The sequence below is a fragment of the Vespa velutina genome, chromosome 6 (genome assembly GCF_912470025.1).
Source record: "Vespa velutina chromosome 6, iVesVel2.1, whole genome shotgun sequence".
In the NCBI taxonomy this organism is placed as follows: domain Eukaryota; kingdom Metazoa; phylum Arthropoda; class Insecta; order Hymenoptera; family Vespidae; genus Vespa; species Vespa velutina.
Genome location: NC_062193.1, coordinates 8,771,943 through 8,790,021, shown reverse-complemented (window position 1 = coordinate 8,790,021; position 18,079 = coordinate 8,771,943). Strand labels below are relative to the sequence as shown.

General features: G+C 36.1%; 2 protein-coding genes across 14 annotated transcripts; one reads left to right on the top strand and one right to left on the bottom strand.

Moving 5' to 3' along the window:
• Positions 1-56: 56 nt before the first annotated feature.
• On the top strand, positions 57-17,827 carry LOC124950176 (E3 ubiquitin-protein ligase lubel). 10 transcript variants are annotated; one of them, XM_047496545.1, is made up of 22 exons: positions 57-289; positions 1,500-1,589; positions 1,757-2,179; positions 3,296-3,499; positions 3,573-3,806; positions 3,888-4,363; positions 4,451-5,637; positions 6,392-6,645; positions 6,872-6,967; positions 7,209-7,352; positions 7,708-8,070; positions 8,180-8,363; positions 8,596-10,038; positions 11,269-13,259; positions 14,055-14,252; positions 14,355-14,633; positions 14,719-14,808; positions 14,883-15,039; positions 15,137-15,467; positions 15,755-15,880; positions 15,980-16,148; positions 17,574-17,823. In XM_047496545.1, the coding sequence occupies exons 1-22, from the start codon at positions 203-205 to the stop codon at positions 17,760-17,762; spliced, it is 8,715 nt and encodes a 2,904-aa protein (XP_047352501.1). In that variant the 5' UTR covers positions 57-202; the 3' UTR covers positions 17,763-17,823. The 10 variants fall into 10 exon arrangements, with proteins under 10 accessions (XP_047352501.1, XP_047352492.1, XP_047352502.1 ...); XM_047496536.1 differs by having other exon boundaries at positions 8,596-13,259; positions 17,574-17,826; XM_047496546.1 differs by lacking the exon at positions 11,269-13,259 and having other exon boundaries at positions 8,596-10,034; positions 17,574-17,820.
• Positions 16,434-17,858, bottom strand: LOC124950188. Of its 4 annotated transcripts, XM_047496591.1 has the most exons (4): positions 17,540-17,858; positions 17,324-17,448; positions 17,100-17,248; positions 16,434-16,970 (listed from the first exon to the last, which is right to left on the bottom strand). In XM_047496591.1, exons 2-4 carry the CDS (start codon positions 17,410-17,412, stop codon positions 16,645-16,647), a joined length of 564 nt encoding a protein of 187 aa, XP_047352547.1. In that variant the 5' UTR covers positions 17,413-17,448; positions 17,540-17,858; the 3' UTR covers positions 16,434-16,644. The 4 variants fall into 4 exon arrangements, with proteins under 4 accessions (XP_047352547.1, XP_047352543.1, XP_047352546.1 ...); XM_047496587.1 differs by having other exon boundaries at positions 16,434-17,248; positions 17,540-17,857; XM_047496590.1 differs by having other exon boundaries at positions 16,434-17,248; positions 17,324-17,444; positions 17,540-17,857.
• Positions 17,859-18,079: the final 221 nt, after the last annotated feature.

Genomic DNA, 18,079 nt, shown 5'->3' with positions numbered 1-18,079 from the left:
AAGAAGAAGAAGAAGAAGGAGAAGAAGAAGAAGAAGGAAAAAAAAGATAGAGAGACTCCGAAACGTCTTGTTCGAGTGCGAGGCATCGTGATATATTTACGCGAACGGGGAGACTCCGGTAGAAAGGATGGCATCGGTCCAGCAACCACGTTACTGAAATAGATTTCGGCGCTGGTAATGCAACGGGTCCTCCTCGTAGGCAATGAATAGCGGCAAGAAGATCAGTAGCGCGTCGGCCAGTTCCCGAGGAAAAACCGGAGGTACCCGACTCCGCGAGCTACACATGAACGTGAGTGTGTAACCCTTTGATCCCTCAGTTTGTGAGCTCTCTCAATCGATCGATCGATCGATCGATTGATTGATCGATCGATGGATGGATCGATCATCTGCATCGTTGATTATTAATTGTGTTTACTTTTAATGTGATTATCACGTAAGAAAAATCTACGCGTCGTATTTCCACGAAAGTTCATGTAAATATCCGCGAGAATAGAGCGACTCTGCTCTATTTTCGTACAGTGCATCGCGCCGAAGGAAAGAGAGAGATAGAGAGAGAGAGAGAGAGAGAGATTCAACGCCAAGCTGCCTGGCCTCCGCTCGTATTTTTCATGATGAGATATACATGAGGGGGAAGAAAAAAGAATGAAAAAATTGACTAGCTGTTGATAGATCCATCCGTGCGTGTTTTTAACGTTGAAAATTTCATTTTCATTGGGTATTACTCGAAATTGACGGAATTCGTATGTGTATCTAGAATTTGGAATAACTCCAACTTGCTCGGGCTTTAGCGATTTCATCGAGGAACAATTCTCGTCAACGATTTCTTCTTCTTCTTCTTCTTCTTCTTCTTCCTTCCTTTCGTTGCTAATCGGTACGATGAGTCAGAACACGACGATATGTTCCATGCCGCATAATTTTACAAGTATTAGACAAGAGAATGACGTTAGAGTTATGTCGAACGATTAAACAAGTAACGATATTATAAAAGAGCAATAAAAAGCAAAGATTTTCTAGAACATTGTATCTATGCCGTTTGGCCCGGGAAAATTTGTTTGGCCGTCCAAAACAGTATCGCGGGGAACAAAAGAGATAGCCACGTAGAAAGGGAAGAGAAGGAGTAAACGCGTTCTAAAGATACCATCTAATTCGAGAATCTAATTCACATTTATCTCACAGGCTTTAAGACTAACGTGATCGCGAACGAAAATGTCGGAATATCATGGTTATTTATTTACTTGAAATATTTCAACGAGTTTTATTGGAATTATCGACGCCCATTCATATAACACGTGTCCCAGAATATGTCGAGGAATGTTGAGTCGCGAGATGACGACATTCCGCTTTATTTTTGGACGCGGAACAGAGATTTTTCATCGTTGCCCCCGTAAATAAAAACGATCGAAGGATATTCAAAATTTATTCCATTTCCGAAGAATAATAAAAGTTTCTTTTAAAAGATTTCATTCATTATAAATATTCTTCCTCTAACGACTTTGCAGAATCCGGGAGCTGAAAAATGGCGGCCCATGGCCATTTCGAATCCATCTACTCGATTGCGTATGGCACGGACCATGCCTCATTGGGTATTGGTACGTTCTAATGTACTTTTACATAATTGATATATTAATATCAAAATAAATAAGTCTACGAACTGACAGCGATTTGACATTGACAAGTAACATTTGACAATAGCTTTGAAAGAAAATTTTTCGAATTAGAAATAGAAAAAGAAAAAAAAAACAATGTTGTATAAAAGGCACAACAACAGAAGGATGCAGAGGAGCGGAAGGAACGAATACCAACGCCACCGAAGGTACCACCACCATCGCTCTCCGGAGACTGTGGTGACCCAGACTATGAGATCATCGAATTCCCGATTCGTGGAACACCCCAGAAAACGACACCAATATCGACCGACCTAACATCCATTACGAAACATAGCAAATGTGCTTTATGCGGCACCGAGAACGTTTTCGCACGATGCGACACCTGCAAAGAGAATTATTGCGAAGCTTGTGACGACATGAATCATAAACATCCCAAGAGAAAAGCTCACGTTAGACGGAGGATCGTGACCGAGACAGCAGCAAAGAACAGACCACCTTTGCCACCAAAAGGTGAAAATCTAGGTGGTCCACCTCCTGTACCACCACCGAGAAGAAATCGCAAGAGCTCTCAGGTAGGCTGCGTCCTATCCTAAATCCTGATATCCTATTACGAAAACATCTCCTAAAACGCAATAACTTTTCCTTCGTTTATTATGTTCCCTATCTCTCTCTCTCTCTCACTCTCTCTCTCTCTCTCTCTCTCTCTCTCTCTCTCTCTCTCTCTCTCTCTCTCTCTCTCTCTTACATAAACTCGCTCACTCACTCTTTCTCATGTCGATATTCCCTTTCCGGATCTGCAGATACCTTTATTATAACGACGGATCTTAATACTTAATATTTATATTCGTATTATTTGACGAACGTTCACGTTGATGATTCATTGTCACTACATACGTCACACCGAGGCAACGAAGATTGTTTACCCTTCGATATTTTATTACCGTTGAATTGTTTTACAGATTTTATTGTAAACACCCTCATATTGTTTTCTAATACACCATGTTACCGAAAAAGACGACTGCCGTATTCACTGAACCCATTCTCTCTCTCTCTCTCTCTCTCTCTCTCTCTCTCTCTCTCTCTCTCTCTCTCTCTCTCTCACTATCACAATTTCCGTTTGAAGGTAACGGCGTGGAAAAGACCTCCGGCAAAGTCATCATAGTTAATAATCAAAGAACAACGGAGATATTCTTGCTTCGTTGAAACAGTGAATATGGCAGGTTAGGGTTAGAACGGTAACACGATCATTTTTCATATACCATTCGTAATCTTTTCCGTACCGTTACTGGTACCTTCCCATTCCTGATCTTCCTACAGGACGAGATTACACGCAGAAACATAGGATTTATACGTACCTACCTACCTGTACCTACGTTTGAATTCTTTACAGCATCTACCATCGGCTTGTATAAAGTTTCTCGCATAAAAAATAAATTCAATTACAGCGTATATAGCGTAGAAAAGTTTACGTTTAGGTGTCGGCATATCGTTTCGTATATCCTTCTATGCGTATCCACGATGACAATTTATGTATTCGACAAAATATACCTATGTAAAAAAAAAAAAAAAAAAAAAAAAAAAAAAAAAAAAAAAAAAAGAAAAAAAAGAAAGAAAAAACCGAACACGGTATTCCGAACGTCAAAATGTGATATCTAAATCCAAGGTGTAAGTTAAAGTTTCGCGCTTAGGCCAAACTCACGCAGAATCAAGGAGCTACGAATCGATCATTGATCGAGAAACCAGGAAGTACGAAGCGTGAACTTTCCAACGCTAGTGGATCATCGTCGGCGTCTAGGGAGACAAATTTTCAAGGATCGAAGATAACGCGATCAACGATTAACACCACGATCGAAGGATCGGGATCGGGTACCGACAAAATGTCTACCTTACAGGTGTGCTTTTATTTAAATATCGATATTGGAGCTCGTAGTTCGGTAGAACTTCAGAGTAATTCTGATGTTTCAGGAAAGATACAGGAGATATCAGGAAGCAATGAGAGCACAAGATGCAAATCGACGAAGACGTACACCATCGGATGCTTCGTCGAGAGAAACCACAAGTCCCAGGCCGGTTAGCATAGGGAGTTCTAAAGCTACGCCGCCTTTACCACCTCCACCACCTCCAAGATCTATAATACAATCGACCAGCGTGTGCGATCTCACGACACCACCGCATATGTGGAATCTTGGAATGCATCAGGTATGTAATCGATAGGAAAGAGAATAAAGGTAAAGAAACGGATTTTACAATGAAAAGAAATTTGTCGCTGGTTGTGTTCAGGCACAATCGATGGCACAGTTAGGTCCCGGTGGAATGCCAATGATGTGGTACTCGCCGAACAATCCCTGGGACGCTTCGTCAATGAGTGCTTCGACCTTGAGTTTAAATCATCCAGCTTTATGGGCATACCCCATGGGATATCATCCGTCTCAAATGTTACCACCGCATTATCCGGGAACTTTGTCGAGACCGCACAGTCCAGCGAGGAGTATAAAATCTAGCAGAAGGTCCAGGGCACCCTCACCATCTCCAAGTATAAAATCAAGAAAGTCTATCGTCTCGAGATCGAGATCGAGAATATCACCAGGATCGCCATCGGATGCTAGCTCCGAAGATTCCGAGGAATCTGACTTCGACGATAGACTTTCTCGAGGATCGAGAAGTATCAGACGAGGTAGCGTTCCAAGAAGTATCAGACAAAGAAGTTATCAGGATAACGATGGTTCTAGAACTTTACTTTCTCGACCTCGTCGAGAGTAAGTAGTCTATACGTTTGCTCTGTATTCTAACGATCTATAGATACTCCCAAGAGTATCGTTATTCATGAGAGTTCGATTTTCTAGGAGACTAACGTCGGAGGATAGGATGACCAGTACGGAGGAACAATGGTCTGAAAATCAATCGACCAGACGGTACTCGATGTCCTCGAGAGGTTACGAGGACTCTCGAAGGAATACAATCGATTCTCGCCTTCGGAACATCGAAAATGGGACTTACCACGATCAACGACGCGAACGTCGACGACGTAAAAGTACCGACGAGGAACTGTCCGATCGAAAATCTAATCCAACAGCTAGAACGAGGATCACAAGTTCCTCCGACGATCATTTCGAACGGACGGAAAAACGTTCGACGTTATACGACGACGAAATCCTTTCGACGAAGAGACAATCTTTAAGAGGCGAAGACGATTCGAGGAGATCTATCTCGCAGAGAGCTTCGAGAATGACTATGGCCGCCGAGGCGGAAAGACAAGCTCTAGATTCAACCTTGAAAAGAGAAATAGAAAATGATACCTCGGAACGTCTTTCGTCGCGTTCTATACGAAACGCCACAACGGATGTCGAGGAATTGCGTAAAAGGGAACAACGAATTCAGGAGCAAAATATAATCTCGTCGAAGAGAATATCGTCGTTTAAAAGAGAGGACTCGTTGGATAAGAGTGAACGATCTTCGGTACACCGTAGCTCGAGGAGGTCTTCCATCGAAACGGATACAAATCCAAATTTAAAAAGATTATCCGCACGTGAAATATCCCGAACAAAGGAGGACGACGATAGGAGTTTAACGAGCAATAAAAAAGAATCGAGCATAGATCGGGACTCTCAAATATCTCGAAATAACGAATCGATTCAAATCAAAGAGAAGAAAATCTACGTCGAAGATAACAATGAGTCGTTCAAAGGATCGAAAGAAATAGTAAATGCGTTGAAGAAAAATTCTCCTACGTATAAAAAAGGTACGATCGAATTACCAACTGACGAATGGTCCTGCGAGCACTGTACTTTCATTAACAAAATCACCGAACGCGTTTGCGTAATCTGCTGCAAAACCAGAAGCAGTGCTCTACCTTCGAACGAGACGGATGATCCCGATCCCAACATAGAAGATATTCAAACAATCGATAACGATAACAAACAAGTGTCGGGTTCTACCGAGGATCCTAATCTCGATTTGGAGAAGAAAACAAATCATTTGAAAATCTCGAATAGCGAAGAAAGTGGTGACAGTGGATCGACAAAGAACAAAGGTAGAACCGGACGAAAGATCAGCTTTTCTTTTGGTACCAAGTTATCCAAATGACGAAATAATTTTACATGTTACCCTCTTTTCGTAACCGACCCGAGTTCTTTTTCGTTTTCGTTCGTTCGTTCGTTCGTTCGTTCGTTCGTACGTTTTCATAAACACACACTAGCCCCAGCTTTTATTTTCTTTCGATTTGCGAGATTTCAAAATGTTTCTAAATATTTTTTTACCGTTCTTCTAATAGACCATCGATCATTGTTCCTCTTCTCTATATGTGTATCCTTGAATGAATAATAAAGAAGCATGCAAACTGTTTCTCACGTCTTTCGTGGAAGTCAAATGCGTAAGCGTATTTGAAATTTCACTATATGATTTATCTATGAAATTCATTATTATTCATTCAAGTTCACAATCTTTTCAAGAACGAATACGCATTTGACTTGTGGATATACCTTTACTCCAAACAAGAATCAAAAGAAAATAATTAAAAATATAAAATACGATGAAAGAAAAATAAATACAAATCAATTGAGAAAAGAACGTAAAATCTTCTGATCAATTAAATAATTACACACATTTTGCATCAATGTTATTCATATCGACGATAAGCAATAAACAAGTAATTAAAATGAAAGACGACGAAAGAAAAAAAAGAAAAAAAAAAAAAAAGAAAAAAAGAAAAGAAAACAGATAAGACAAGACAAGAAGAAATATATTCTGTCGTTTTTCTCATCGGAAATGTACTTGTTCGGTTTCAGGTATAAGCCTAGCAGAAAGTTCGACGGATATGCATGACGTTAAATTATCCGAAGCATCGACCACGTCCGAGAAAAAAGACGAAGAAACTTTGACATCCTCGACACCAACATTATCCTTATCAAAAGGAATTAATCCTGAAGATATCGAAGAACTCGTAAAACGACCAGAGATATCTAAATCCAATGAGAGGATCGAAGAAACTCGTAAAGTTTCAACTGGAACATCTCCGCCACCTCAAAGTATCTCCACTCAAGTAAGCCACCACAAGTTCGAGAAATAAACGCTTAACATATGTTTGTCGACGATAATGTGCTATAATATCTAATCGAAAGAAATAAACAAAAAAAAAGTAATAATAATAATAATAATAATAATAATAATAATAATAATAATAATAAAAGAAAGAAAGAAAATAAAAAAAAAAGCAACAAAAAATTGACGAGAACGTTCATTCGATGGGAAAGAAATAAATGTTTCAGACATACGATTTCCTTCCACGAGGAGGTAGTGGTTCCCTTCGTAGATCGATGTCAACTTCCAAAGGATTTTTGTCCTACGAGGATAGCGAGACAGAGGTAGGAGGAGACGAGAGCCATATCAACTTTCATCCGTTCCCTATTTAAAATTCACAATGATTTTATCATCGTATAAAATCGTTTACTTTCGTACGACAAATTTACATCGATGGACGGATGAAAGTTAATAAACGCAATGTCGGATTATTCATTAATGACTAAAACGTTCTCTCTCAGGAATATATCATTTAGTTCTCATTAATTCGTCTTAATAAAAAACGATACGGAGTATATGTTACAGGAACCAAACAGATTTACAAACAGTCCCGATCTTTATCCACGAACTATACACGAACAATATCTACGGCAGGCGATTTCAAGTCAGAGCAGAGATCGAACACGAAGAAATTCCATCGACTCAGCTCATCTATATTATCGCTCTAGGGTAATCAAGATACACTTGCTTTATCGTAATTGACGCGATGGATTTTTTTCTTTGTGCTAAGTAATCATAGATTTTCTTAACCCAACAGTTCTAACAACTTTGTGTCCTCGGTGTGAACGTAGGTAGGCAGGATGATGATTTATTTATTTTTCTTTTTTTTTTTTCTTCTTCTCTTTTTCTTTTTTTTTTCTTTTTTCTTTTTTCTTTCTTTTTTTTTCCATTATTTCTCTGATATATATCACAGGCTTTAGTTTTAATCAGGAGCATCATGTGTTAAGCTTAATCGCTTTTCTTCGCGATTTCAATAAATCAAACGTAATATCTCATTGACTTTTGATATTTGTATATTCTGTAGGAACCTAGCCAACCTAGATTCATCGAAGTAGGTCCTAGTACATCATCTCAAGGTGTATCTACGTTGACTCGTCAAGGATTAGAAATCGTCGAGCTCTTGCGAGAAGCCGAGAGACAAGGATATTCGACTGACGACGTACAGGTGGCCCTAACACAGGGTGCATCCAATCCAATAGAATGGTTAAAGACGCAATGGCCTCGTTCGATCGAAGCCGTTCAAATTTTGGTAAGCACTCAGGGAAAGGAACAAAGAGAGAATAATATCGGTGTCCTTTCTGTCAACGAAGCGAAGGATGCTTTAAGATCGGTCAAAGGTGACGTTTGGAATGCTGTCACCATTGCTATCCAACGTAGACAGCACAAGGTAATATATTTATTTATATACATATACATATATATATATATATCGAATTATGATAAACGATAGAATTAATTTCTAATAATCTTTTTCTTCTATGACATCTTATTTCTAGACCGCAGAAATTTTAACAAAGGGCAATTTTACGATGGCTGATGTTGTTAAAGCTCTCGATAACAACGATGGCATCGTCGATGCCGCTTTACTCGAGTTACAGAAAAATCAATTGAAGCCATTTTTAATGAGGATCTGGGGTCCTCCGGTCGGGGTCGAAAACGATGGGGCTGCACCACAAGGAGGTCAGTCAGTTTATTCTTATGGTATATAAATAGGACGTAAGCTTATCAAACTATAAATACGTGATTAAATTATATTAATAATTGTTAATAAATATATAAAGAATTGATGAAACATGGGAGAGTAATGGGGAGGATGTGAAGAAAAAAGAATATAAAAATAAATAAATAAATAAATAAATAAGAAAGAAAGAAAAGAAAAATATAATGCATAAAAATTTATCTACGTAAATAGATGCGGCTGGTATAGTTGGTGGTGCAACAAGGATTCTCGAACAGATTACCAATGTATCGGATACGGAGGCGAAGAAGCAGGTAATGTCACCAATTATTGACAATTTCGTCGCATTGCAGACCGACTTTAGAAAACAGCTGGCGGCGTTAAGACAAATGACTTATAATTGGGAATACGAGAAAGACCCTCTAAACAACACTCGAGGTAATAATTCGGTTGATTTACTCGGCAGCTCGAACGACGAAGACCCGACGATCGACGAAACCCTATTATCAAGATCACTAGAAAATATTAATTCAAGTCAAACGATAGATGTAGAGATTGAACAAACGGATAAATTAGAAAATACCATGGATGATAAAGATAATCGATTAGAGAGTGATATAATTGAATCAATGGAAAATAAACAGGATAACGATGATACGAATATTATAGGAAATAATGCGGGATTAACGGAGGAAAAAGAATTCGAGATCAATGACGAAAATAAAATAAAAGAAATAATTCGTATCGATGAATCGTCGAAGGTAATAAAAACTCATGATGAAGACGATCGAAATAATAATTCCAAAAAAAATATTACGCTGGTGGATTCATACGATGCCGTAGTTACGAATGAGAAACATTTCAATTCTGAAATTGCTACGGTTACAGAGAAATCCGATGATGAGGATGTTACGAAAGGGAATAAAGAAATGGCGAATGAGAATGAAATATCGATGGGCGATAGGAATAAGGAGGATGAAAGGCTCTTTCGTAACGAGACTTTGCCGGAGGATAAAAAAAATATTTCACAAGAGTCCTCCCTTCAACGAGATACAAATATCGTCGAGCAATCGGATCTGAAAATGCATAATGACGCTACGGATCGTACGATAACAAGAAAAATAAACGAATCTAAGATAGAGAATTTATTTACGAACGAACGTTCTACCATAAACGAGCTTGATTTAGAAGTAAACGCTGTATCTCAGTCTAAAACGATGGATTTGCTAATGTCTGCCGTTAAATCCTTGCCAGAACAAATGATAGGTCCTTTCGTAAAAGCTATGAAAATGTTATCGCCCAAATTGACGACGATCGATACCGATACCGATGTAAATGAAAACGATTATACCAACCTTGCCTCTAATTCTCATTCTGTTCATTCCGAGTCAATGATCGGAGGAAAGGAGGAAGAAAATGATAATGTAAATGATCGACCGATCGATATACCTGTGTTAGATAAAAAGGATATTAAAGGTAGAATTTCTGAATCCATCGATGAAAATAAAAAGATTACAACGATCGATAGGGCTCTAGAAGAAATAGAAATCGAACAATCATCTATGATCGTACCTGATAACGAAAATGAAAATCAAAATATATCGAAGGCAAATAACGACAACGTGAATTTCGAAGAAAAAGATTTGACGAATCAACAGAAGGACTTTCGAGCGGTAGGTATGGATCGAACTGAAGCTAATACTCCGCTAACTAACATAGGACAGAACACGACAATGGATAAAACTGCAATCCCTTCGGACGTATCATTAACAAACGCATATCATTACGAGCTGTCATTGAATCATGATTTTCAATCACGAATGATAGCCGATACATACGTGGACATGCATTCTGAAATCATTGGGGATAATGAAAACATGAATACGGAATTGATAGATCTACATGATAATTTTTCAATGACGGAAAGAGCACACATAGAAAGTAATAATAATTATAATGATAATGATGATAACAATGATAAGAGAGATAGAGAATCGATGAAACTAGACGAGGAACTATCGAATGTAACTTCACGTATAATCAATGAACATTCCAATGATCAATCGCATCTAATTAATACATCAATGATCGATGGATCCATAAACATAATATCATTTTCAAAGGAAGCAAATAACACTTCCATTGATTTCGCATTATCCCATAATCCCATGATCGACTTAACGTTTGATAACAAACATAATGATGCAGAATCATCATCGACTAATGACAAATCAATTGATATTCTAGATTCATCTATTCGTAACGATATTCATTCTAACGATTCTAGTAATTTGATCGAACTTAAAGATGATTTAATCATCGACGTGCCGATATTAACGCCAATGAAAATATCTAATGATAATCAACGATCGATTTTAATCGATATTTTCGAAATCGATAAAGAAGATTTACAGAGTAATATTTTAAAAGATTCGATCGATACTAATTCGTTTAATCGATCGAAATTTGACGCGCCTTTTTTAAATTTCAATCCTAAACTCGTCGACGAATCGTGCGAATTTTCATCGCGATTAGAATCAAAAGATCTTTTAGATTCGAATAATAATACGCCAGAAAGTTTATCCAATTTGTCATCTTTAAATCAAATCAAATCAAATGCATCTAAACTTTTGAATATCGAACAAATAAAAACGATAGAGAAGACCGATGATAAATCGCGCGTAACGAAAGGTGAAAACGTTGAAATTATTAGCGAAATTATTTTATCGCCGTTATTAAATGACATACAGACAGTTCGCGACGATCAAAAACTTTCTTACGAGGTACCGTCGTTCCTTGAAAACTTGAATCTCATCGAATCGCCGCCTCGAGTTTTTTTAGAATCGAATATTAATGACATCTCGGCTGGTATTATCGAAATAAACATATCCGAATCTCCGATTATAGCTGTAAACGATTGCGCTCCGATCAAAGAAATAGAAAAAATTAATTCCGCATTGGAAAACAGGAAGAAAATCGTTGATAAGATTAAGGAGGAACCGATCGATGATTTAAACGTTAACATTTCCGAAAAGATTAAATCCAATGGCATTGATAAAATCGAAACGAATTTAATTGAATCGATTGATAGTGCGACAAAACTAACGAGAGGTGATATTATTAAAGAACGATCTAAATCGCCGGTAAAAAAAGTAAGTAGAAGAAAATCACCAGTTAAGATCATAAAGAGAGCTAATACGCTTCTACCTAAAAAGATCTCGACAAAAATCAACGTTCTTCCGAGAACCAATGCTCTTGTGAAAGCGAAAAACGCAGCCGCTGAAATAATGAAGAAACCGATCGGTTTGAAAAGTATTACAAAGATTGAAGACGCACGATCGAATGGATCCATCGAACATATTAAAGACGATCGCGTTAAGAGATCAGAGAATACAATAAAATCGATAAAATCATCGATCGATAATGAAAAGAGATCTGCGAGCTCCACGAATCAAAGATCGATCGAATCGACGTTTGTACGATCTAAAGAAACGACGAATATCAAGGACGAAAGAATAGAATTCGAAAGAGATGAGAGTGTCGATAAAAACAAGTCTAAAGTTAAATTCATTTCGAAAATTCCCATTTTAACTGGACGATCCAAAATGTCATCTAAAAATGTGCGAGCTACAGCATCGAAGGATAAACCAGTAAAAATAAATAAAATAATATTGGGATCTATACCAACGAGATTGCCTGTTGCGAGACAAACAATTTTAAAAACAAATCTAAAAGGTACGAAGATATCGAATATTTTAGAAAATGTTAAGGAAAATGATACTGTCGTTAAAAGAGAAAAAGAAACGATTAAAATCAATCGAACGGTGGATAAGATCGACGACAAAAAAATTGACGTAGATAACGATGGATTTAATTGTCGAACGGGGAAAGAAATATTAGAAAGCAACTTAGAAACTTTAGAGATCAAAACTGAAATGGAACGATCTAATAACAGTGATGACGGCGAATCAGGTTCCGAGCACGATAACGAAGAAAATGAAGAAGACGAAGATGATGATGATGATGAAGGAGAAGAAAAAGAGGTTTCAGACGTCGAAGAATCCAGTTCGGTTTTCGATAGTTCCTCCTCCGAGTCAGAAAATTTTACCGTGCTAATGAGAGAAGTTCCTAAGTCTAGCTCGGAGAAAAGTAACTCTGTCGAGAGTCTGATCACCGTTGAAGATCAAATAGAAAAGACGTTGCAGGCTATAAGAGCCGAATTATCGAATTATGAGTCTGACGAATTAGAGGAAAATGAAGATTTGAAACCCGACGAGAGAGATGCGAAAAAAGGGGGAAATATAGAAAATGATGATTCGTCGTCTCTGAGCGACGAAATATTTGAGGAAGCAATATCTGATGTGGAAGGGTCCATTGATATTAATATCGCTAAGATGAACAAAATAGAAATTATTCAAAGTGACATTAAAATAAACACTTCGGAAGATTCGTCGATCGTATCGAAGAGTCGCGATGAAAAAACGACGATAGAAAGACAAAAATCAAAAGAATCTAATAATAAGATAACGAGAAATAAAATGAAATATAATTTGATTAACGACGATGCAAATAAAAATAGTGCGAGTAACGTCAATGAAATATTAAAGAAAAATACGGGTAAGATCGCGAAATTAGAGAAAAAGAATTTACATGATGGCAATACGAAAGACGTGAAAATAATACAAAGCGTTAAAGCGTTACGAGAGGTCGAGACGAATGATAAAAATAAGAGAAAAAAAGATAAGGAAGATTCACGAGTTACGCAGAGTAAAAGATTTTCTTTAGTAGCCAGTTGTATACGTCGATTCGAGGGTGAAGATAAAACAGAAAGGAAACGTAATGAAGTTGAAAATGTCAACGCTACGAGAAGAGAGGGATCTCCCAAAACGGAAAGGGAGGTCAGTAAAACGAAAAAAAAAATAAAAAAAAAAAAAAAAAAAAAATAAAAAATAAATATATCCCGACTACTTCATTATCCTACGATGCTGATAGCCCAATGTCTACAAACATGCTCGAGCTAATTAAAATTAAATGGAGAGTGGCCTGACTTAGTTTTCCTATCTCTTTTGATCATAGTAATAACTTAGTAATAGTAATCTCTCTTTCTCTCTCTCTCTTTCTCTCTCTCTCTCTCTCTCTATCTCTATCTCTCTTTCTTTCCTCTATCTTTTAGGGTAGAGCTTATTAAGGGTAAGTACTTTTCCTTGTAACAAATAACTAACATTTTATATGTTGTAAGAATAAAGATATCGGTGTTAGATAAAATTTATTCATCAAATATATACTAAGCATTAGACGCATCTGACAAAAACATCTTCACATACGACATTGAATGTATTCGTTCATGCTTTCAAATTAGATTCCATTTTATTCTCTAAATCATAGTAAACAAATTAAAGAGCTCGTTTCTAGACGTTGGTGCCAAAGAGCTATATTTTGCATGATATTAATAATTTTTCGCCATTTATTTACATATGCTATCACTTATTAACATTTTACCGTATCACGTAACTTTGCAGCATGTTCGTTAAACATTTATCTCTAAAGATTTAATTAATTATTAATTCATAGATCGATCGATGTCTAAGAAAGAAAAAAAAAAAAAAATAATAAAAAAAGGGAAAAAATCAATTATAAATAATTATATAGTATAAATTTGATTTCGCATCACGAGCTTTTATGTTCGTTAACAGAGAACGGCACGTAGATTGTTAGCTGAGGGACGTGCATCGAATTACGAGGAGGCTGAAGTAGCTGCCAGTTTATTAGCTCTCAAATTCGGAGATGCAGAAGCTATTCATGCCGCTAAGGAATGTGGTAGTGTCGAGTCGGCTCTTGCATTTTTACAACAAGAATGCGAACTTTGTACCGGACGTTATGCGATGAGTCAGGTCGGTGCATAATTCGCGATTTATATTCTAAAAATAATTACAAAGAAAAAAAACATTATATAAATATGTGTATATATATATATATATATATATACATTTTAGATGATATCCCTGTTGAAATGTACACATCGCTGTTGTAACGAGTGTGCCAAAAATTATTTCACCATTCAGATAAGCGATAGAAATATAATAGACGCTGTATGTCCGTTTTGCAAAGAACCTAATCTGAGGGATGCGAACGAAGACGACGTTCTAGAATATTTTAGTAATCTAGACATTCAATTAAAATCACTTTTAGATCCTCCTATTCACGAACTCTTTCAGAGAAAGCTAAGAGATCGTACTCTTATGCAAGATCCTAATTTTAAATGGTGCATTCAGGTAATCGCTCGGCTTTACTTCTAATATTTTAAAAAGATATATACAACAGTATGAATATTTAATCAACTAAACTGTCGTTTACTAGTGCTCGAGTGGCTTTTATGCGGACCCAGAACACAAGAGACTGATCTGTCCTGACTGCAGATCTATAACGTGTGCCTTTTGTCGGAAACCTGTATGTAAACAAGACGATTGTAAACATATAATAGTAATAAGAAGTGAACGTATAACGACTGAACTCATTCACAGTGGGAGAAACAACACGAAGGTATAACTTGCGAACAATTCGCAGCTTGGAAAGATGAAAATGATCCAGATAATCAAGCGGCTGGTTTAGCGAAACATTTGGCCGATAATGGTATTGATTGTCCCAAATGTAAATTTCGATATTCTTTATCTCGAGGAGGTATAATTATTTAAAAAAAAAACATATTCGAAATAATAATCGAAAAAAGAAAAATCCTTTGGTACAAAAATAAAACATATAACATCTTTTTTTACAGGTTGCATGCATTTTACCTGCAGTCAATGCAAATTTGAATTTTGTTGTGGTTGCGGTAAAGCTTTTTTTATGGGTGCTAAATGCTCGATTAGTCCCTACTGCGCAAAATTAGGCCTTCACGCTCATCATCCGCGCAATTGCCTCTTCTATCTTCGCGACAAGGAACCCGCACAATTACAACAATTACTTAAAGAGAACGGCATTGAGTACGATACGGAAGGGCCAATAGGTGAAAGGAAATGTAAAGTTCAATTGCAAAAGGAAACCCCAGCGGGTGTTGTCGATGCAATTTGCAATTCGGACGTCGTCGAGGGACAAGCTGGTTTATGCAGGTTGAAAATTTGTTTGACGTTAATCCTAACGATCGATTTAATTCTTAATTCTAACGAAATCATTAACGTAACATTTTATAAGTTAATCGTAAAAATGGAAAAAAAAAAAAAAAAAGAAAAAAAAAGAGGTAAGTTCAAACGACAATGGAATTACTCGAAAGATAAAAATCTTTTCGCTTCTTATATTTTATATTTTAATTCTATAAAATTAAAAAGATCCTAAAAACGACTCCCCTTAATTACTTAATAGTCTATCCTAAAATGCTAACACGTTATCCCATATTCAGGATTCATTACGTCGAGTATCTTGTTCGAAAGATACGTTCTACGCAGTTGGAACCTCTTCCGCTGTTGAATGTAGACGATCTCGAGACTTGCGTTAAACGAAGCGGCTTAAAGCTACCTCCAAATTGGTACGGGCGTGACCCAGAACACTACAGGAAAGATCTGACGGAGGTAAAAAACGAAACCGGTACAAGATACGACTAACATCTGGGTACTTTTCCCCGCAGGCAGCACTACATTGAATACTTGGCGGGCCTGGTACTCAAAAGCAAGCTGGACCCTGTGGCCATCTTTGACTTGAACGATGCCAAGCAAGAGTTGCGCCGACGGGGAAAAGTTCCCCCTGCGAAGGACCAGGAAATGTCCGAGCGGGATTATCTCCAGGCGTGTATTCAGGTGACTAACCAATTCCTATCCTTCCCTTTTTCATTTTAATCCTTCCATCTAGAAATAATCTATTACAAATAAAGAAAATAAATAATATAAATTAATACACTAAACAAATTAACTTTCTCTCGTTAAGGTAGGCTTTTATCTTTTAAATTAATTAATTACTCATATTATATAACTATCTCCCATATATTTATTTACATTAATCTTTCATATTAAATTTGTCCATATCAAATGGATGTATTACTATTTTACAGATTGTACAAAAGGAAATTCCACTGGAATAGTAGGAAATAAACACGTGAGAAACCTTCAAGATTCTATAAAAAAAAAAAAAAAAAAAAAAAAAAAATCTACGTTCCACGTATTTTAATGCGGTACTTATTTATTTTATCAGTACCCATCGTATGTAGGAAGCAATTCAAAGCTTAATAAATTACTATGTAGGCAATGAGCCTAAATCGTTTAGTACAATAGGATGATACACTTTTTAATTTTTGTTTTATACGAGCTCTTTTAAAAAATTTGTCAAACTCTTTCTATTAGGTGGCGTCATACCTTGATTTACAATATCTTTCATTTTATTTATATTTAATTTCTTTATCTTTGGTGTTTTTAAATTCTTAGTTTTAAACTGACTGGTGTTACTCTTTAAAGGAATTTTCTTACTTTCGTTCGATTGTAATTCTGGAACAAGGTTTCCAGAAATATTTAATCCAACCGTTTTGTCTTTTCCCTTTTTCTTCTTTTTTTTCTGTAGAATTTTAGATTTCTCTAACGTATTATCAAAGGTTTCAACTTTTCTCTTTGGTTTATTCATTTGTATTTCTGTTCGATGTAAACAAACAGAACATTTTATCGAGAGTTTATTCATTTCCTTCTTTTTACATTTTTTTATTAATTTAGCTCGAACCTTAGATACTTTGTACCCATTGGTATTTGTTTTAATCATCTTACCAACTGAATGGGAAATCTTTCTACCAGGTAATATTCGTACTTGATGATTTATAGTCGCCCAAAGTGAACCGCAATGAGAACACATTATTAAAGGTCCAAAACATTTTTTTGGTAGCTCGACCTCGTTAGCTGCATTTCTACAACGTTCTCTAAAAGTACATAATCGAGTTAATTTGATTATAACCTTAAATTATAAAGCAAAAAAAAAATATATTTATACTTACATATAAAAGTTTTGTAATCTGTTTGCTTCTGGACATCGCAACTTCGTCAAATATTTAGTTACATTCCACAAGTGTTCGACTTTTTCCATGATCTCGTTTTATCACGAATTGAATTAAAATCCTATCTTTAATACCAATAAAATTATTGAAATATCCACTACTATTTAACGCATAAAACGTAACTGAACTTAAACAAATAAAGCTCGTAGTACTTACAGGAGAATATTATAACCTCAAACACGTGTTACAGCAGTGCAGCCAACAGCGATATAATCCAATTCTCCGTATGAACATGATTACGAAAGAATTCGCTAGATGGCGGCTCAATTTCACCCGCGAAATTTTGAAGGGTTACAAAACAGTAAAAAAATATTACTTTTATTATATCTCTGTTAATTTTATAATGAAAATTATAATAGTAACGATTTTTAAACTATAAACAAATACATGTATCAAATTCATGTATACTCATAAATCATTATATAGACTGTAAAAATGTAATAGAAATTTTTTTGCTTATCTTTTTACATAGAAAATATACATATGGAGTAAAACGTGATTTTTCGTTTATTAATTAATAGCAACGTAAAATTTTCTTTGAATTTTACTATTTAATATTATGCACTGATAAAGTAATTTATATTTTTTACAACAATAACGTTAATGAATGAAACGTTTTACTTCATAAGATTGATTCTGAAATTTGCTTGCATAAAAACCTATAAATGTATAAATGTAATATATATATATATATGT

Coding starts and splice junctions, on each gene's coding strand:
- LOC124950176 (XM_047496536.1), top strand. CDS start 203: ATGAATAGCGGCAAGAAGATCAGTAGCGCGTCGGCCAGTTCCCGAGGA. Junction 290..1,499: donor TCCGCGAGCTACACATGAAC/GTGAGTGTGTAA, acceptor ACGACTTTGCAG/AATCCGGGAGCTGAAAAATG. Junction 8,364..8,595: donor TGGGGCTGCACCACAAGGAG/GTCAGTCAGTTT, acceptor CTACGTAAATAG/ATGCGGCTGGTATAGTTGGT.
- LOC124950188 (XM_047496588.1), bottom strand. CDS start 17,412: ATGGAAAAAGTCGAACACTTGTGGAATGTAACTAAATATTTGACGAAG. Junction 17,249..17,323: donor AGATTACAAAACTTTTATAT/GTAAGTATAAAT, acceptor ATGTACTTTTAG/AGAACGTTGTAGAAATGCAG.